This window comes from Amblyomma mixtum, chromosome 2, assembly GCF_055824585.1.
Source record: "Amblyomma mixtum isolate Tamu chromosome 2, ASM5582458v1, whole genome shotgun sequence".
In the NCBI taxonomy this organism is placed as follows: Eukaryota; Metazoa; Arthropoda; class Arachnida; order Ixodida; family Ixodidae; genus Amblyomma; species Amblyomma mixtum.
The window spans coordinates 115,199,797-115,219,694 of record NC_143013.1 but is presented as its reverse complement, the minus strand read 5'-3'; the positions used below and the strand labels follow the sequence as shown (position 1 = coordinate 115,219,694).

The following is a 19,898-nucleotide window of genomic DNA, read 5'->3' as shown; positions in this document are numbered from 1 at the left end:
TACACTGTCTTCTCGAATTCAGCTTCCCAATGAGGGTGTTGCTATGTACGTCGAAGATGTGACGCGTCTTTGCCATCGCGCCGATCCGGCCATGCCTGAAGAAAAAAAGCTGCGGCACCTGATGCGCGGCGTAAAAGACCAGCTCTTTTCCGGCCTCGTGCGGAACCCGCCCAACACCGTCGCGGAGTTTCTGGCCGACGCCGTGCACATGGAGAAATTGCTGCAGCAGAGATCCCATCAGTACGACCGGCAACTGCGTCAAACTTCGACTCTATCAACGTTGGACCGGTTCGACCATGAACCCAGGCCGAATCCGGACTCCCTTCGCGAACTAATCCGTTCCGTGGTCCGCGAGGAGCTGCAGCACCTTCAAGCCACCTTTGCCCCTCGCGTCGATTCCGTCACCAGCGTCATCCGCGAGGAAGTCCGGCAGGCACTCAGGGCACAAGACGCTGCAGCTGTGCCGGCGCCGCAACCGACCCCATACGATCCCGCGCCGTACCCGACTCCTGTCCAGCCAGTCACGTACGCGGACGTCGTGCGCCGCGCGGCCCCACCTCCTGGGCCTTCGCCTTACACCGCACCATTGGTCGCGGTGCACTCTGCCCAGCCGACTCCTTACTGGGCGGATCGGCGCCAGGCACCGCGGAAGACTGACCTCTGGCGGACTCCGGATCAACGCCCGCTCTGCTACCACTGTGGTGAGGCCGGCCATCTCTACCGGCGGTGCCCCTATCGCGAAATGGGACTGCGCGGTTTTTCCATCGACAGCCCCCGTCCACGCCCTGGCGAGCGCCCTCAAGACATCGCTGAGTATGTCACCCGCCAGCGTAGTTCACCGTCTCCTCCGCGCCGCGAGTCGCGATCGCGCTCTCCACGCCGGTCTTCGCCCGCTGGGTCCCGTTTCGCCCCAGGACAACGTGGTTCCTCGAGCCCTCGTCGGGAAAACTAGCTCCGGCGGCCTTTGGAGGCGAGGCCGCCGAACGCCGTTCCGACGCAAAGCTTCCACCGCCGCAGCAACTGAATCGCCCCGACGTCGCACGCCGCAGCGCTGCACAGTTTTCCCCGACGCGCCTTTCGTATCGCCGCGATGCCGCAACCCCGATCGCCGACCCGCTTCCGCCGCCGCACCGACCCAATCGCCCCGACGCCGAACGCCGCATCCCCGAAGAGTTTCCCCCAACGCACCGCTTGAATCGCCCCGACAGCGCAACCCCAGTCGCCGACCAGGTTCCGCCGCCGCACCGACTGAGTCCTCCACAACAGCCATCGACGGGCCGTGCTGAAGGCAGGGTCTCCTTGGATATCCCTGTTCTCGTCGACACAAAGGAGGTCAGTGCGTTGGTCGATACGGGCGCAGATTACTCTATCCTTAGCGGACGGCTTGCGACGGCCCTGAAAAAAGTGACGACACCCTGGGAGGGCCCCGACATACGCACGGCAGGCGGACATCTTGTCGCACCACTCGGCATGTGTGCGGCCCGGGTTACGGTTCGAGGCTGCACATTCGTTGCCACTTTTCTCGTTCTCCGCGAATGTTCTCGCGATGTCATCCTTGGCATCGACTTTCTTCGCGAGCACGGTGCTATCATAGACCTGCCGAACCGATTGGTGACGTTTTCTACCGCAATGGCCACAGAAGAACCTGCGCACCAGGGTTCTCGGTCCGCCCTGCGAGTCGCCGACGATAACGTTACGGTGCCACCACGTGCCAGCATTCTCGCTAGTTACCTGCGACGAGCCACATAGGGGACTCCGGGTTGTCGAGCCTAAAGACTCCCTCGTGCTCACTAAGGGGTTTGCGGTGGCACGGGGCCTTGGATCCCTTCATGACGGTTGTACAGAGGTCCTTGTCACCAACTTCTGCAATGAGCATCGACATCTGTTCCGTGGCACAGCCATCGCTTACGTCGACCATGTTCAGGAAGTGGCCGAATGCTTTGCTTGTGCGGAGGACACACCTGGAGCTGACGCCGAAGCGGTCACCAGCGTAGACATAAATCCTGGCCTTCCACCCACTGAAAAGAGGCAACTCCAGGACCTCTTGCGGGAGTTTGGTGCGTGTTTCACGTCGTCGTCTAAAGTGCGCCAAACGTCGATAGTTAAACACCGCATTATCACGCATGAAGGAGCCCGCCCCATCCATCAGCAGCCCTATCGTGTGTCCCCTCGTGAGCGAGATGCTATTCAAACACAGGTCGAAGAGATGCTCACAGACGGCGTCATCCAACCGTCAAGCAGTCCGTGGTCGTCTCCTGTCGTCCTCGTGAAAAAGAAAGACGGGACACTACAGTTCTGCGTCGACTACAGGAAGCTGACCAGTGTGACCAAGAAAGACGTGTACCCGCTCCCGCGTATCGACGACTCCCTCGACCGACTTCGTCAAGCCAAGTACTTCTCTTCGGTCGACCTCAGAAGTGGTTATTGGCAGATAGAAGTTGATGAGAGGGACCGTGAGAAAACCGCCTTCATTACACCGGACGGGCTGTATGAATTTCGCGTCCTCCCTTTCGGGCTCTGCTGTGCTCCTGCCACGTTCCAAAGAATGATGGACACCGTTCTCACCGGTTTGAAGTGGCAGACCTGTCTTGTTTATCTTGACGATGTCATCATTTTTTCCGCAACGTTCACGGAACATCTGCACCGCCTCAGGATTGTCCTCAAAGCCGTTCGATCCGCCAACCTCTCCCTCAAACCAGAAAAATGCCACTTTGGGTTCACTGAATTGAAGTTCCTCGGGCACGTCATTAGTGCTGACGGAATCCGCGCTGACCCAGAGAAGCTTGCTGCCGTTGCTGCCTTTCCGGTCCCCTGCCACAAAAAAGCAGTCCGACGTTTTCTGGGCCTGTGCTCCGATTATCGCCGCTTCATTAGAAACTTCGCCCAGCTGGCCAGCCGTCTGACGCTCCTAACCCGTGATGACACGCCATTTTCCTGGGGCAACGAACAACAGACTGCCTTCGACGAGTTACGACGCCTACTCCAATCACCGCCCATCCTGGCACATTTCGAAGAAGATGCCGACACGGAGGTGCACACGGATGCGAGCAACGTCGGTCTTGGCGCCGTTCTAGTTCAGCGGCAAAACGGTGTCGACAAAGTAATTGCCTACGCCAGCCGCGCACTGTCGCGTGCTGAGTTGAACTACTCTACCACGGAAAAAGAATGTTTAGCGGTAGTCTGGGCCGCCGCCAAGTTCCGCCCATACCTCTATGGCAGACCGTTTTGTATCGTCACCGACCACCACTCGCTGTGCTGGCTGAAAAATTTAAAGGACCCTTGCGGCCGCCTAGCACGTTGGGCATTACGCCTGCAGGAATTCGATTTCACCGTCACCTACAAGTCAGGCCGGAAACACACCGACGCTGATACCTTGTCACGCGCTCCCGTCGAACCTCCTCCGCAAGACACCACCGACGATGATAGCTTCCTTGGAGCGGTCAGCACATCTGAGCTCGTTTCCAGACAGCGTGCCGACACTGAGCTCCGTCTGCTCATCGAACATCTCGAAGGTGGTTGCCCTGAAATACCACGATACCTAGCTCGTGGACTATCGTCGTTTTGCCTGCGGAGAGGGGTGCTTTATAAAAAGAACTCTACTTCAAGTCCGACAACTTACCTGCTCGTCATACCGTCTGATCTGCGGGATGAAGTCCTCCTTGCCTGCCATGATGAACGGACTTCCGGCCACCTTGGAGTTACCCGCACCTTATCCCGAATCCGGCAGAACTATTACTGGCCCAACCTAACTTCAAGTGTCAAGCATTATGTCCGGACATGCCGGCAATGCCAGCGGCGAAAAAAACCCGCGCTCAAGCCTCCTGGACTGCTTCAGTGCATCGAGCCGCCACAAATACCATTCGACTAAGTCGGCATGGATCTTCTGGGGCCATTTCCTCTCTCGTCTACCGGCCACAAGTGGATCGTAGTCGCCACAGACTACTTGACCCGCTACGCTGAAACGAAGGCCCTTGCGCGAGGTACTGCCGCCGAAGTTACCCACTTCTTTATGCACGACATCGTGCTTAGACACGGCGCCCCATCGGCCATCATTACTGACCGAGGCAAGGCGTTTACAGCCCGACTACTACGTGACATCTTAGCGCTTAGCCATACTGCTCATCGACCAACAACAGCGTATCATCCCCAAACCAATGGTCTAACGGAACGGCTCAACAAAACATTGGCGGACATGATCTCGATGTACGTCGACGTTGAACACAAAACCTGGGATGAGGTCTTGCCGTACGTGACCTTCGCATATAATACCGCGACGCAGGAAACCACCCAATTCACCCCGTTTCGTCTCGTGTATGGCAGACAGGTCCGCATGATGCTAGACGCCATGCTGCCGTACGGCGACACAGAGCTTCCCCCTGAAGCTGGCCACTTCGTGGAGCAAGCAGAGCAGGCCCGTCAGCTGGCCCGCTTGCACATCAAGGACCAGCAATCCGCCGATGCCCGACACTATAACCTTCGGCACAGGGACGTGCACTACGAGCCCGGCGACCACGTGTGGGTGTGGACACCCATGCGCCGCAAGGGATTGTGCGAAAAGTTTATAAATAGGTACTTTGGCCCGTACAGAGTCCTGCGCCGTTTGAACAGCGTCAACTACGAAGTTGTACCGCATGGAACTGTGATCGTCGGCCCTCAGCGTCAACGGCCTGAAATTGTGCATGTAGTGCGCTTAAAGCCGTACTTTTCGCGTGACTGAGCGCTGCGTTCACGCTGTGTTTCTTACCTTTTTCCCCTTACCCCACGTGTGACCTTGACTCTCGCCGCATTTCATTTAGCGCAAGTTGTATAGTTCACCTCACCCCTATTCTTCTTGTTTTTGCTCCTCCTCCTCTCACTGTACATACCCCATTCCACATCGAGACGATGTTTCCTTTCGCGGGGGGGGGGGGGGGGGGGGGGGGAATAATGCCACGCGCCTAACGCGCCGCGCGGCCTCCGCGCTGAATCGAAGACGACGACGAAGCGGCGGTGGACTCTCGCGGCGCGCTTGTTCGGTTTGGTGTCGTGGAAGCTGGCTCTATAATTAAAAGAAGGCTCCCGCTCCCAGTCTTGGGTTCTTGCCGACGCCTACCCTCGCGGCTCCTCTGGTCGTGACAATATGATTAATTTTCATGCTGACGACTGCGTCATCTATAATGAAATCAACAGCACTAAAAAAAAAATACAGCTCAATAAAGGTTTTCAAATTGTTTCTTGGTGTAAATATTGGCAAATGAGGAATAATTTTGAAGAAAAACTTTAGTTAAGAAAATTACTCGCAAAACGAACCCTCTTTATTTCGGATACTCAGCTCGTACTTTTTTCTATCAGGAGTGCAGCACTTTAAGTACTTCGTTCCGGATTTCTGAAGATTTGAGCTGGATGCAACATAATAATTGAGTACGAAGCAATCCTCATCAAAAACTCTTCTTTTTTCTAAGACGAGCACTTAAGGTGTCGACACCCGTGCTTGGTCATTCGGTTATAAATTTATTATGCATCCAATCTTGGAATACGCGCCTCTTATAAGGTACCCCTGAAATAAAAAAACATATATAACAGCTTTGGGCGAAATCCATTGAAATCCTTTTAGCAAAGGCTAAACTAGGTCAAGGTTAAGGTTAACTGAAAGGAAAAGAACTTTGAGCCTACAATATTTACTTTAGTTAATCATATGACCTTACAAGGCACTCGTTTAACATATAATTTCTGTGTCTCCAGGATGCGCTACATGACAAGGACACACCCCAAAGAAAGCTCTCATTCCACACCCAAAACAGTTTCAAATATTCGTTCTTTCCCAGGACTATTACTGAACAATATACGCTGCAGAATGAAACTGTTCTACTGCCTTCTCTAAACCACTTTTCATCACGGCTCAATCTGTGACCCTTGCTATAATCATTCCCATGTTTCTGTTTGCTAGGATTCATTTTTTCAAGTGTTGCTCTTCATTGAACATTGCATGCTTGTTATATTGTTGCCTTGTTGCCTACATTTAATAGTATGTATCATATTGTACTCTACCCTGAGAAAATCCCGCATTGATTGCAGTATCTATAAATAATTAATAAATAAATTAGCGCTTCAGAAATTGTCCTTTCCGTACAAGATTCTACTTTTCGTTTTGCTATAAGGCCGGCACAAACTGAAGAAATGGGTTTGACTGTCCTAAAATTGGAACCTGAACTTAGGGATAGGGCCTCAAAGCGCGTTTAGAACCACAGGGAAGTGCAGCGCGTCATCTGGCTTAATTCATGGTGGAGAGGTGGATTAGAAAAGGAATGAGCACGACAGGACCAGGCAGAACGGGATCAGTAGGCAGAAAGGCACCTACCCTGTTTGGGCTGTCTGTGTAGGTTATCTCTACCATCCAGGGCCACGATGTCTCGGCCTCTCTGCTCCCGAGAATGGGGCCCGGAGCTCTCGATTCATTGTTGTCAAAGCCAGTCTCTGGTTGATGGCCGTCACTGACGCCACATTTGCTGTATTCTGCGCAAACGAGGTAGTGCCGCACTGAAAGCTTCGTTGCAAACCTTGTGTTGAAAGTAATACACACCGCTAGAAACAGGGACAGCAGAGAAGACACAAATAACAGGACTGGCGCTGAACTAACGACTGAAACTTTATTAAAAACGGCAGAGCTATAAATACAGACAGGCCATCACATTTCCAAGAAGACAATGACTTACCATAAGGTTGTAATGCCAGCGTCAAAACCACTCCAACGGATATCACACAGGCCGATAATCACGGGAAGGCATGTGCAGCTACTTAAAAAAACCAGATGAATCATGAAAACAACAAAACAGGAAGTAAAGTTTGTCTTCTCTGCTGTCCCTGTTTTTTGTGCTCTATATTACTTTCCTTAAGCTAAGCCACCGAGAAGCCCATACCAAAATTTTGATCGTGGGTTGATAGCCAAAATAGTTAAACTGGGCGTTAATGAACAGGTTCTACAGGGGGCGTGCGTGGCTGACATGGCGACATAAGCTAAAGGTAACACCAGATGCGGCTGTTTTAGATTGCACTCGAAGATTATTTTGCGGAAAGGGGAGTTGCGGTCGCACATTTAGAATTTAAATGAAGCAGATTCCTGAGCTGCTGGGCGGAGCTTGGATAATGAGCCGGTGGCTTGCGTCACTGAAGCGACACTTCCTAATGCTGCTAAGATACCTGTTTTTCACTGGATATTCACCAGACCCTACACGTGGCACGATGTCGCGATTTGCGGTGTCATTGAGCCACGCTCCTCCTCGGGCTACAGAAATGAACAGCTCGAGCAAAAGAGAAAACGCACCCAGGCCACAACGCCGCCTCAGCGCAAGTAGCTTTGTCAAGAGAAATCGGTGGAGGTGTCTTGTACGCTGCCCTTAATAGAAGAGAGAGAGAGAAAAAACTTTATTATAACAGGAGTTCGGGGCACGACCCAGGGTCCCCGCACGACCCCACTGCACTCAAGTGTTTATGTTCTTAAGGTCCATAACACTGGCAGCCCGGCCGGTGGCCGGACCTAGGTTCTCTAGGTCCCGCGGGGGAGGGTCCACCGGGCAGAGTGAAAGGATTTGGAGGGAAGAGGCCAAGGGTTCTGGGCATAGGGCGCATGCCGGATTGGGGAAGGAGGGATGATAGTGTGCAAGGGTAAGGGGTGAGGGGAGAGAGTGTGTCTGTAGTCTGCGCCAGAGTGTTGCTTGGTTATTATCTAGGGAGGGGTGCGGCGGGGGGTAGAGCTGGCGTGAGGCTCTGTAGGCCTGCGTCAGCTCGCTGAATGAGTACATGCGCTCCTTCGTGAATCCCCGATCCGAGGCCACCTGAGCCCGGTTTAAAGAACCTCGGGCTAAAAGGTTGGCGGCCTCGTTTCCGGGATTGCCGGAGTGCGCAGGCACCCATATCACCTCCACTTGGCGGGGTGGAGGTGCATCGGGCGAATCCAGTATACCAAAAGCAGGGACATGGAGTCGGCCTCGAGCAAAATTTAGAATCGCCGTTTTAGAGTCACTTAAAATGTACCGGGCTTCCGTGCGGGTGATAGCAAGTGCAATGGCGGGTTCCTCTGCAGCCTCTAGGGAGGTGTCTGGAGGGAGAGGTAGTTTGAGTAGGGTGGATAAAGAGGAGTCCACCACAGTTGCTGTCGCTTCATCACCCGTGCAGGCAGCGTCCACCCATACGGCGTCAGGCTCGGAGCCGTACGCTCGATGGAGTGCCTTCGCACGGGCTCTGCGGCGCTGCTTATGGTGGGACGGGTGCATATTCCTCGGGAGCGGCCTGATGAGGAGCTCCCGGTGAAGGGGTCGTGGGATGGCGAGGAGGGTTGGGTCGTTGGCCGGTTCTGATTCCGAGGGAGTCCAGGATATACCGACCTGTGGAGGTTTGTGTGAGCCTGATGTATTGGGCCTGTCGGTGGGCCTCCACCAGTTCCCCGATCGTGTTGTGGAGGCCCAGGCCTAGTAATCTGTCTGTGGGTGTTTTGAGGGGAAGATGAAATGCTACTCTGAATGCCTTGTGAATCAAAGCATCCAAAGCGTTTATGTCATGTTTGGATAGTTGTAATTATGGGATAGTGTACAGCAGACGGCTGAGGACAAAGGCATGAATGAGGCGACATAGGTCGCGCTCTTTCATTCCTCTACGATGTCCGGAAACCCTGCGGATGAGGTGCGATATTGCGCCAACAACCTGCTTGAGTTTCTTGAGGGTGGTGCTGTTTTTGCCATCGTTCTGGATGTGCAGGCCCAATACACGGAGGGTGCCAACCTCAGGTACCGGGTCACCATTCAGTTCAATGCCAATGGAGGAGCAGGGACAGCGGTGGTTCTTAGGACGGATGAGGAGCAGTTCGGACTTCTCTGGGCAGCAAGACAGTCCGATGGTCCGTGCGTAATTTTGGGTGAGTGTGGCTGCTTCCTGTAAGGTGTTCTCTATGCCACCGTCACTGCCGTGGGTGGTCCACACGGTGATATCGTCGCCATAAAGAGTGTGCTTCAGGTGGGGAATACTTGCCAATTTTCGGGCGAGGGGGATGAGGGTAATGTTAAAGAGAAAGGGGGAAAGGACGGACCCTTGAGGGGTGCCGATACTCTGAAGCGTGTAGGAGGGGGAAGACAAAGGGCCGAAGTGTATCTCAGCCGTGCGGTCAGTGAGGAATGCTTGAATGTAGGCATACATGCGCACACCCACATTCAATGGCGATAGGGCCGTCATGTTCGCCTGATGTTCAATGCGATCAAAAGCTTTGGAAAGATCCAAAGCTAAGAGTGCCTTGGTGTGACCTGGAAGAAGCGGGTCAAAAAGGTCGTGTGTAAGTTGCAGCATGGCGTCCTGTGCGGATACGCCACAAGGTTTTCTTGAGCAAAATTGAGCAAAAGGAAAGTCCCATTGAAAGTAACAAATGCAGAGTGGGAGCGGCTTTGAACAGCGTGTGTGGTACTCTCGTCGCTCACTTCTGGATTCCCTTCTGAGGGCTGAAGACAAAGCCCAGGCTGTGAACCTCGCCCGCCACAACACGCGCATTACAGATCGTAAAACAACTTCACAAAGAACAGGTGGAGTTTTTATGCTCGCGTATTAAGTTACGTGGACTATTATTTTCGGCGGCATACTTAGAATATAGAGCATAGGTAATTAATTCTCAGCTACGAATAGTGCGAGAAAGCTATATAGTTATCTTCTTCCTCATTGCGGCACTGAAGTGAATGATAACAGTTTACTCGCTTGACTGAAACTTCATCCATAAAATGGGTCAAATGATGATATGCGTGACAATGATACATCCATTTCTCGTGACCCCCAATGAGGACAGCAGTGAGGGGGGAGGTGGAAATTCAGGCGAGAGGAACTTCCTTCTGCGTAGCTGCGGATGAATTCATGACATTCGCGGATTGTATGTTTAGTGGGCGCGGCACTTCGGCAGCGGCGGTAATTTGTTCGATAGGCTCATTGTTGAAAAAATTCAGACACGATGAATGTGATTCATGCGGCTTAGTGTGTGTTCGCGTGTGGCACGTCGTTGGAGAGACTTGGTATTTCGCGAATGGATGCTCCCTAGAACCAACCTGCAAAGCTGCGTTCGTTCATCACAGGAAGAGCCGCCACGGAGCGCTTAGAGGTGCTAAGGGCAACCTCAAAAGCCGGAGAAGACAAGAGAAAAGGCAGCGACTTGGAGAGAGCGGTTTCCCACCGGCGCTGCTGCTGCTGGCAGAAGTTCGCGCTTGCACCCGTGTACTTTCCAACTGATATCTAAAATATGGGGCATTCGTACCGATGGCTTATTGAAGGAAGTACAACAGCATTTAGGTTTTCGATTTTGGAGTCTACGTTGTAATTTCAATGTCGTTCCTGTGATTAAATTGTGTGCCCTTCGTCATTCTTATCTTATGTAGACCTAAAGAGAAGAAATCACTTCTGAGAGACACACACTTGAGAAGGGACCCCTTTGCGCTCCTTGCAGACAGTCGTTCGGCTCTCCATCACCGCACATGTATCATCGTCTCCCATCGAGAAGAGCTTGAAACAAGACTTTTTCGCCTTATTAAGTTCACGCCATATATTTCTCGCTACTGAAACCCCGTCTTTTGCCACTTTTCGCATGACTCCAGACTTTCGCCCCCAAACTGCAAATTCATCCATTATATCATATACCACGTCACGTGCGCCGTCTGGCAAACTTTTGGCGAGTGGGTGGATTAGGAAATTTTGGGTTAGGCAAACTGCAAAATTTTTTATAGATGTGCCAACTCCGAAATTTCAGGGGTGGGCCAATTGAAAAATTCTGGGTGTAGCTGCCCGCGGTGGTCTAGTGGTTATGATGTTCCGATGCGGACGCGAAAGATGCAGGTTGGATCCTGATCGTAGACATGAATTTCGATGTAGGCAAAATGTTAGAGGCCCTTGTACTCTGTGATGTTTGTGCACGTTAAGGAACCCCAGATGGTCGAAATGATCAGGTTCCTCCACTACCGCCTCCCTTACAGCCTTAGTCCCTTTGGATGCGAAACCTTGCAAAACCAGAACTAAATTCCGTATGTGGGCCAAGTGCCAAATTTTCTTGGTGGGCCAACTGCCAATCTTTTGCAAGTGGGCGATTTCCAAACACGGGGCTGGATGAATTCCAAATTTTGGATGTGGGCCGGCTGGCAAAATTATGGGATGGGCCAAGTGCCAAGGTTTGCTGGTAAGCTATTTAGGAAGGTTTGGTTTGGTTTATGGGGTTTAACGTCCCAAAGCGACTAAGGCTATGAGAGACGCCGTAGTGGAGGGCTCCGGAAATTTCGACCACCTGGGGTTCTTTAACGTGCACTGACATCGCACAGTACACGGGCCTGTGCCCGTGTACTGTGCGAATTTCTGTACTGTGGAATTTCTCCTCCAAAGAAATTCAACCGCCGTGGCCGGGATGGAACCTGCGTTATTCGGGTCAGCAGCCGAGCACCATAACCCCTGAGCCACCGCGGCGGCTATTTAGGAAGGGAAGGGAAAACTTTATTATACTCTAGTGCTTTTTTCTGTGGTCCTGGGGCACCTTGAGAGATGTTCTCTCCTTGGTTGTATCCCCAGGAGTCGTCTCTCTAGACGTCGCCCGCTTGTAAACAATGGTCGATCGCCCTCAGTCCAGGGCTCCGCTGGCCACTGCCGCCCGTTGAGGTTGCTGTACCAGATCTTGTTAGTCTTCACAGCGACAGCTGGACAGCAGAGCCCCCCAATGCTCCGCACTAGGTTTTTTTATTTTGGAGACTACATCTATGTTTTGCCAGGCCCATGTGGTGTGATGTAGAGCCAGTTTTTCGTCGCACCAGGTACATTTGTACGCTTATATCGTGTGGGGCATTTTGTTTAGTATGTGTAGGTTTGGGTAAGAGCCTCTGTGTAGTTGTCTCCAAGTGACACCTTACTCTCTGTTGAGAGATCTTTGCGGCGAGAAATATCTCACCTGGGTGCTGGCTCGAGCTCCGCGGTCTCGTCGGATGCTAGGAAAGTAATGTATCCTCGAGCTATACTGTCGGCCTCTTGATTCCCTGCCACCCCCGTGTGTACCGGTACGCACACATTTATTGTGTGTGGTGTTGTCATTTTCTTCTTGGCGGTTTTAAATTCTGTCGCTCGCTGCGAAGAGTATACGTAGCGCGTGACGACCTGTCCTGCCATTCATGTTACTTCGGCACACTCTTTGAGAGTCCATGGGTATTGCTAGCGACCGCTGTGTTCTACAGCCCTCCGTCAACGCTAGAGCAACGGCTTCTTTTTTGGTTTCTGCTGCCGTGCAATCTCGCATACACGCACTGGTCATTTCGCGTAGAGACGAATCGGCCAACGTGGCCACTGAGATTTTGGTGCCTCCTCGTTTGGAGGACGCGCTTGCATACACGGTTCTGTCTTGAGGAGGATATGTTTTCTTGATGAATCAGCCCTCGCTTCTCTTCTGCCTCGATGGAGGTTGGAGTGCATGTTCCTTAGTATTGGCGCTACCTTGAGGGACTTGCGAAGCTCGTCGGGGATCGTTTCCGCCTTCGTCATTTCTCGCATCTGCTCGGGGTATCCAAGTCTCTGTAAGAGCACTGTTCTAGCAGTTGCCTGCAACAGCCTTTCGCGACTTAAGTCGCGCCCCTCGTAGCTCCACAGAGGTGTTTTGCAATTCTAGGGCCACTAAATTTTCAGTAGACGAGTTGCGCGGCAGTCAGAGCTCTGTCTTATACGCTTTGAGTAGCAGGGTATTCGCTTGTTGTATTTCGCTCTTGCTGAGGCACTGATAGGGTAGGCTCTTCGTGATTCGACCAACTACCAGCTTTCTGACTAGTTTTAGTGCGTACTCTTCACGCATTCCATGTCGCCTGTTGGTGATGCGGGTGATCATGTGTGCGACTTGCAGCGTTGTTACTTTGAGCCGGGTGAAAATGTGAGTACTGCGCTGGTTGGATTGAACCCACATGCCTAAGATTCTTGTTGTTGTTTTTTCGTGTATGGGAGTTCCTTCCAGGTAAGACTTAAGTTTCAGGTACCCTTTTGAGTTTCGGAGCCAGGTAGAAAAATTTTTCGAGCGCGGGCAGCAAACGTTATTTCAGTATTTGAAGTTCGTCGGTGCGCTCGGGTAAATTTGGTGGGTTTCTGTAAACCTGATGCTCTTTCCGATCGCTTCAAAGTAGCTCGACATGGTAACCGCCACTACTGTTTCGTTTTGTTAGACGGATGCTGCCTCAAGCTTTATGCTGTCGACGCAGTGGTGCCTAAGCTATTTAAGTACAGATGTTTCCTTTCAACTGTCTTCCTCTCTTAACGGGTGACACTAGTGATAGAAAGCAAAAACGTCAACAATGAAGACACCATGCCCTGGGCAGCCAAGTCTGTCTTGGTGATACTTGGTCAATGTAGCGCACTTTGTAAGCAAAGCTATCCTTTCTGTGGCGAGAGTATTCGTTCGTAGTTACAGCGGTGACGAGATCGCCTGTGTGATCGTTACTAGATTTGAAAGGGCGGAGGAGATGTCTATTTTGCTCATTCTGTGTTCGAAATCTCATCAAACAGCACAAGCCTTGTCTATGCGTCCTAGCATTTCTAAAAAATTCCCCCTAACACCCCCTGAAGTGCCCAGTTTTAACACATACTGGTTGCCTGAATTCCTTAAGCAGTTCTAGTAATCACTTTTCCAAGCCCACACCTCGAAGTCTTCGCGTGCCTCACATCCTTGCTCTATGTCACGAAAGGGCGGAATAAGTTAACTGCAACCCTCAGACAAGCTAAGAAAGATTACCTTCATAGGTTGTTTGATCCTGAAGCTGTAAAGCGGACGGACATCACGTGGAGAAACCTTAGCGCAGTGCTTAACATTGGACGTCAGCATCCAGAGGGCGTACGAGAATTGATCATTAATGGGGAACTTTCATCAGGCGCGCATTTAGCAAACGCTTTTAATAATTATTTTGTGTCCCTAGTGAATAGTTTGCACGATCCTCGCTCCGCAGAGTACGTCAATTCCAAAACTTGCGATAGTGCTTTTCTGCATCCAACTAGCGCCGAAGAAATTTGTCTCACGTTCTCCGCTCTGCGAAACAGTAAAAGCTGCGATATTGATGACCTGCAAATACGCCCTGTAAAACACGTTTTAGATCTGATATGTCCAGTTCTTGAACATGTGTATAATTTGTGCTTTGTAAACAGTATATTTCCTAAGCGCATGCAACTCGCAAGGGTTACAGTGCTCTTCAAAGCCGGTGATAGAAACAACATGTCTAACTACAGACCAATATCCATTTTACCTGTATTTTCAAAATGCCTAGAAAAATTAATAACACTCAGAATGACCGCTTTCTGCGAAAAACACAATATCCTTACTGACTGTTAGTTCGGTTTCCGAAAGGGTCGTTCGACAGAGTTAGCTCTACTAACACAAAAGGAACTAATATTACAAGCATTTGAGCAAAATTTTGTGACACTAGGCATTTTCATCGATTTTTCAAAGGCCTTTGACACAATTAATCACACCACACTGCTAACAAAACTTGAAATTTATGGTTTCAGGGGCCCATTCCTTAGCTTAATCAAAAGCTATCTGCAGTTCAGGTATCAGAGGGTTTCAATAAATAACTGTCTTTCAGATAACTTACCCATTCATTCTGGTGTACCTCAAGGAAGCATTCTTGTACCTTTGTTATTTAATATTTACATTAACGACATAATAAATATTGACACCACTGCCCAATTCATCATATACGCTGACGACACTAGTCTGTTTTTTACATCTGGTTGTGCAAGGGACCTGTTGGCTCTTGCGAACGCTGCTTTAAGCGAACTCAATCGATGGAGTTCATTGAATTCACTGTCTATAAATAAAAGCAAGACAAATGCTGTACTTTTTCAACCTAAAACCAAAAATGTCCACATTGACGGCCATTTGCAAATGGGTTCCTCGGTTATCAACATTGTGCCATCCATTAAGTGCCTCGGGGTCGTATTTCAAGAGAACTTACTTTGGAATCTTTGTACAGACTCAGTTGCTAACAAAATCGCTCGTGTTGTGGGGATGCTAACGAAACTTCGATTTTTTCTTCCCTTGAGCGTGAAAAAGCTGCTTTACAACTGTCTCTTCCTGTCCCATCAGAATTACTGCCATTTAGTGTGGGGAAACACCACAATGTCTAACATCACAAAGCTTTATCTTTTGCAGAAGAAAGCAGTGCGCGCTATCGCTAATTCCTCATATGACGCTCATACGCAGCCTCTTTTCAGTGCCCTTAACTTACAGCCGGTCACCTCCATATATCGTAGTATTTTACTCAAGCGTTTCACTACTGCGAAAAAACAGAACACCAAATTCTTCGAGCATTTATCTCTATTGAATATGAGTTCTAACATTTACAACACACGTCACAGAGAAACATGGTACGTTCCTAAAACGCGCACTAACTACGGTCAACAAATGTTACGCCACACACTGCCATCTTTGTTAAACTCATTAGAAACTTAATAACAACGTAGCTCTCCTTTTATGGGCTCATTGTGGATTCGTTTTTTTGTTTTGTTTGCTTTGCTGTAGTATACACTGACGCCATGAATGTCTAACCAATTTTCTTTGCTTGTTAGTAACTTATTATTTATGTTTGTGAATTTAAAAGCTACTTTATTTGTATAATTTTATGCTTTATGCTTTCTGCTTTTTAAATCCTTTCAGCATTCTATCATTGATTTTTTTTTTGGCCGTATGTATTTCTGTTATAGCATAGAATGTTATAGAATCTTCACTAATACTTTTTTTTCGTTTATCCATTATTGTATCTGCGTTCTCTTTATTGTGCATAGTGCCATTTCTGTAGGGGGTACAGACCCCGTCAAGCCAAATCCATTTGGCTTTTTGTCTGCACTCCCGTCATCTGTACATGTATAGATGCAAATAAACTTGAATTGACCCAAAGAGAAATTCGGAGCCCTCTGAAAGCACCCATTTCCGCTCGGCACCCCAATCTTGCCATTGAAAAAAGATGCGCAAAACACATGGGAAGCGAGTGATATAGAGGCAAAAAGCAAGAACGGAAAGGAGGACCCACGCATGCGCACGAGTAGAAACAACAAGGTAACAAATGGCTCTAGAAAACGCGCATCTAAGCACATATCTAAAAAAATGCACTTTGTTTTTTTTTTGTAAATTGTAAGCGACGGTGTGCTTACACAATCACTTCAGCCTTTGTTGGTTTGTAACGCCTCTATAATTTCACGGTCTGTGATATCATTGCCCTTACTTAGGATGTTGTTTTCCTTCAGCTTCGCTTAGAATTTTTTGCCTTCTTTTTCTCCGCAGGCTTTATAATGATGTGATAAAAAAGTACTCGTGTCTTTAGTTGGCGCGCGATTATGGCCAGCAGGGTATCATTATTCCATCGTCCCGTTTGGCCAATGTAAGGTTTCCTACTCGTCAGCGGGATCTGAATCACTTGCTTGTTTGTTTAATTGTGTAATTGTTTGGGCAGTGATTGTTAAAGTACAAACTCGCTTAGAATTTGCAAAAATAAAGTGTGTTTTTAGACATGTTCCGAAACACGTTTTGTAGCGAAAGCTACATTACGCCAGGTTTTCGCCTGTTCTCCGTCGCCGCACTTTGAGCCACGCCCTATGTGTGACGTCACAACACGGCCCTCGATTCTCCGGCAACTCGGCTCGCCGCGGTCGCCGCGCGGCCACCGCTCCTGCCGTTGGGCGCTCGCTGCGCCCTGTTTATGACGTTACACCCCGCGCTCCGCATCTGTGATATAGATAGGGAGAGCTGCGTCGCCGCAGCCATAGTTGAGGCCGCAGTATGGACGGTGCGAATTAAGTCGGCCAGCCTGAAGGAGGCCCCGGGTAGCCGTAGAAATGAAGAGGAGACAGCGCTCTGAAGAGACTCAAGAGAAGCGCGCTGAACAGCTCGCCAAACGCCGTGAAAGCGATGCGGCTAGACTGGCTCGCTTAGCCTCTAACGATGAATCAACTACAAGCGAAGCCTAAGCGCAGCCAGGGGTCTGCAGCTCGCTACTCGACTAGGTTTCAGCAGAGCTAAGCCACAACCATTTTTTTTATAAATCCATTGTTTTCTTTTTTCTACTCGTGCGCATATGTGGGTCCTCGTCTATGCTCTTGCCTTTTTTCCTATCGATTCACGCGCTTTCCAAGTGAATAAACGGTTGCAAGTTGCACTTGTTTCGTCTCTTTTCCTCCTTGGTTGTCTGTTTTGCGAATGTTTTTTTTAAACTGTGCACCAACTAGCCCGCACCCCCCCCCCCCTTTCTCTCAGAGTTTATTTCTAGGCATCCTTGCCTTGCAGAATTAAAGCCAAGAACCCACATAAGGGAGAGAAACAGATACTGTTCTAAATAATATTGGCGCGTTGTCGCAGCATAGCCTTTTTCGCTCCTAAATTTCACATAATATATTTCATGCCTTAACAACACACTCTAATGATTTAACTATTGCATACTTTAAAAACTCACCACTGCAGGTGGGAACCGGCCCGCTCCAGGAACCATTGGCCAGGCAGGTAGCTGAGGATGTGGCCAGGAGCTGGTAGCGGTCGACGTCGTCGCAGTAGAAGGTAACGGTGTCACCGGGTGAGCAACAGTCTCCTCTATAGCTGCCGCGCTGCATGTGTATTTCCGGACATCGCTGAAACGCTGTGAATAAAAAGAAAGCTTAGTCTGGCATTCGTTGCTTCTTATGGCCTAAAGAGGCGAAATAATATGCGCTTCAGCTGCTCCTGGCGACTTCTTTCTTGCTGAAAAACTGACGAATAGGAGATTCTATCGCTGAGAGACATGCCATCCACCTGTAGACTAGCCCTGGGGCACTGAATTCTTATTGTACATGATAAATCAACCATGCTTGTGCCATTTTGCTCGCAGAATAAAACGCTAATCTGGCTTTTACAACGTGAGAGCGAGAGAGCAACAGAAGGACGGAAAGGCAAGGAGGTTAACCAGGCGATGCCCAGCAGACTGCCCTACACGTGGGGAGGGCCACAAAGGGGAAAAAGAAGTAAAGATAGGGGCAAAAAAAATCAGTTTTTCAGGTGTCCATCGACAAATAAATCATGGTCGCATGCGCAGGCAAAGTAAGAGACACGGCGCCCCCGAACAATTATTCAAGTCTGAGATTCACAAATGCAAGAGGTGCAGAAAGAGGGAAAGGCAACTGGCTACAAGCTATCTTCAGAGACATCCTATGTCATCCGCTGCGCTCCGATCTGCATTACCTGGCATAGAAGACAAAAAAGGGGGCTTCCCTGACGCCCCGCAGCAGTAAAATACTGTTCTTGCACGTGACCTTCCACACCGGGGCCTGGCTTGTTCCGGGCACGCCCTCTCGGGATGGCTAGCCTGCTTACATAGCGTTTCGTCCTCGAAGTGCCATTGGAATAACAATCAAGAGTTGATTTGGACAGCTAATAAATCACATCCTCCAACTAAGAGTGCACTTCATCGACAAGAACATGGGCAGAACAGGACAAGAACGACGAAACGAGGTCGTGCTGGTGACGTCGTCTGAGCCTCCGCATCACATGAGTGTAATGTTGCGCTCGATGCTATTAAAGGGGTACCAAGTGGGCTTCACTACACATGGTTGATACTGTGCATTGACGCGTCAACGTCCACTCGAATGGGGTGGGCCAAATGCATTTTTCTAAGCGCTTTAATACTGAAAAGCCGTGCACCAGGACTTGGGAAAGCTTGTACCCAAGAGGAAACTTGTAGGTACCCGGCGGCGCTAGAGATTGAGCCTAGCACCTCCCACGTGCGAGGCGTCTGCTTTCCACGTGGCCACCGTGAGCTGTGGTTCGTCACAATTCGGAAAGACTGCAGCCCTAACAGAAACCAGGACGCGAAGAAATGGAACACAAAATAAAAACGCGTGCGCTGACTACGAACTGAATTCAATAAACCAAATCTGCAGTTATAAAGCTGCCAATCGGCACAAAATAACAAATAAAAGAAAAATTTAAATTACCTTTATGAAGTCGTTACAAAGAGGAGCAAAAAATGCTTTCAACAACTAAGCAGGAAGTCAGGTGACTACAAACAAGAGGACCGGCAGGGGGACATTGCAAGAACAGAAGCCGTAGCGACCCCACCACGATGACTGAGTGGTTAGGGCACTGGGCTACTAAGCTGGGCTTTATGGCACTGGGCACTGGGCTACGCTGCCGCGGCGGTCGGGTTAGAAGCGTTTCGATGGAGGCGAAACTCAAAAGGCGCCCGTGTGCTCATAGTTTTCGTTTGTGTACTACGCGCTCCGAACAGCGCACAATGACACATGCTCAAGCAGGATTCTGGTGTGGGCTAGTTGGTTCATGCTTAATAAACAGATTCACAACAGCGCTACGGAACAAGGACACAAGGAACACGAAAAACACAGGACGGGCGCTGACTACCAACTCTTTATTGCGTGAAAAACCAGCACAGATTTATACTATTTCCTGGACCACGTGATGCACTGTCAGCCACGGGACACAGCGAAGGAACGCTTCACACGTTTGGGGAGTCATCACACAGCTCGACAGAACTCATAAAACGTGCATGCACTATAAAAAAATATAGCATTACCAAGCTAATGATAAAGGGACTAACAGATACAAAGATGTGCATGGACCAGCTACAGCCAATGACAACTGCAGCTCAGATAGGCAAGAAAATGAGTACTTCAAAGCAAAGCGGAATCTTTGGGCTACGTAAAAAACATTCAAGAGAGCGAGAAGGCGTAAAAGCATGAGAAAAGCATGAGCAAAATGGCGATGAAAAAAGTAAAAGTTGCTAGGCAATAGGCACAGTCAGCAGGCTAAAAGCGAAAACAAGAAACCGACACCAACAAATAACACGGTAAAAATAACAATCGTTAAAAAGGGAAACTAAAAGAAAGAACAAAAACATGAACCACCAGCGGCCAAGCAA

The 19,898-nt window shown here is 49.8% G+C and overlaps 1 protein-coding gene across 4 annotated transcripts in view; it reads right to left on the bottom strand.

The window, feature by feature from the left end:
• LOC149360648 (tryptase-like) overlaps positions 1–19,898 on the bottom strand; it is a 58,231-nt gene that overhangs the window by 21,491 nt on the left and 16,842 nt on the right. For 3 of the 4 annotated variants that reach the window (XR_016288339.1, XM_089569354.1, XM_089569352.1), the window contains exons 3-4: positions 17,448–17,627; positions 6,338–6,516 (exon numbers count right to left, since the gene is read on the bottom strand). Coding sequence is in view for 3 of the 4 variants with exons in the window: in XM_089569354.1 (XP_089425480.1) it covers positions 6,338–6,516; positions 17,448–17,627 (359 nt within the window). In the remaining variant the exon portion in view is untranslated. The remainder of the gene's footprint in view (positions 1–6,337; positions 6,517–17,447; positions 17,628–19,898) is intronic. The other variant, XM_089569353.1, reaches the window with a different exon arrangement.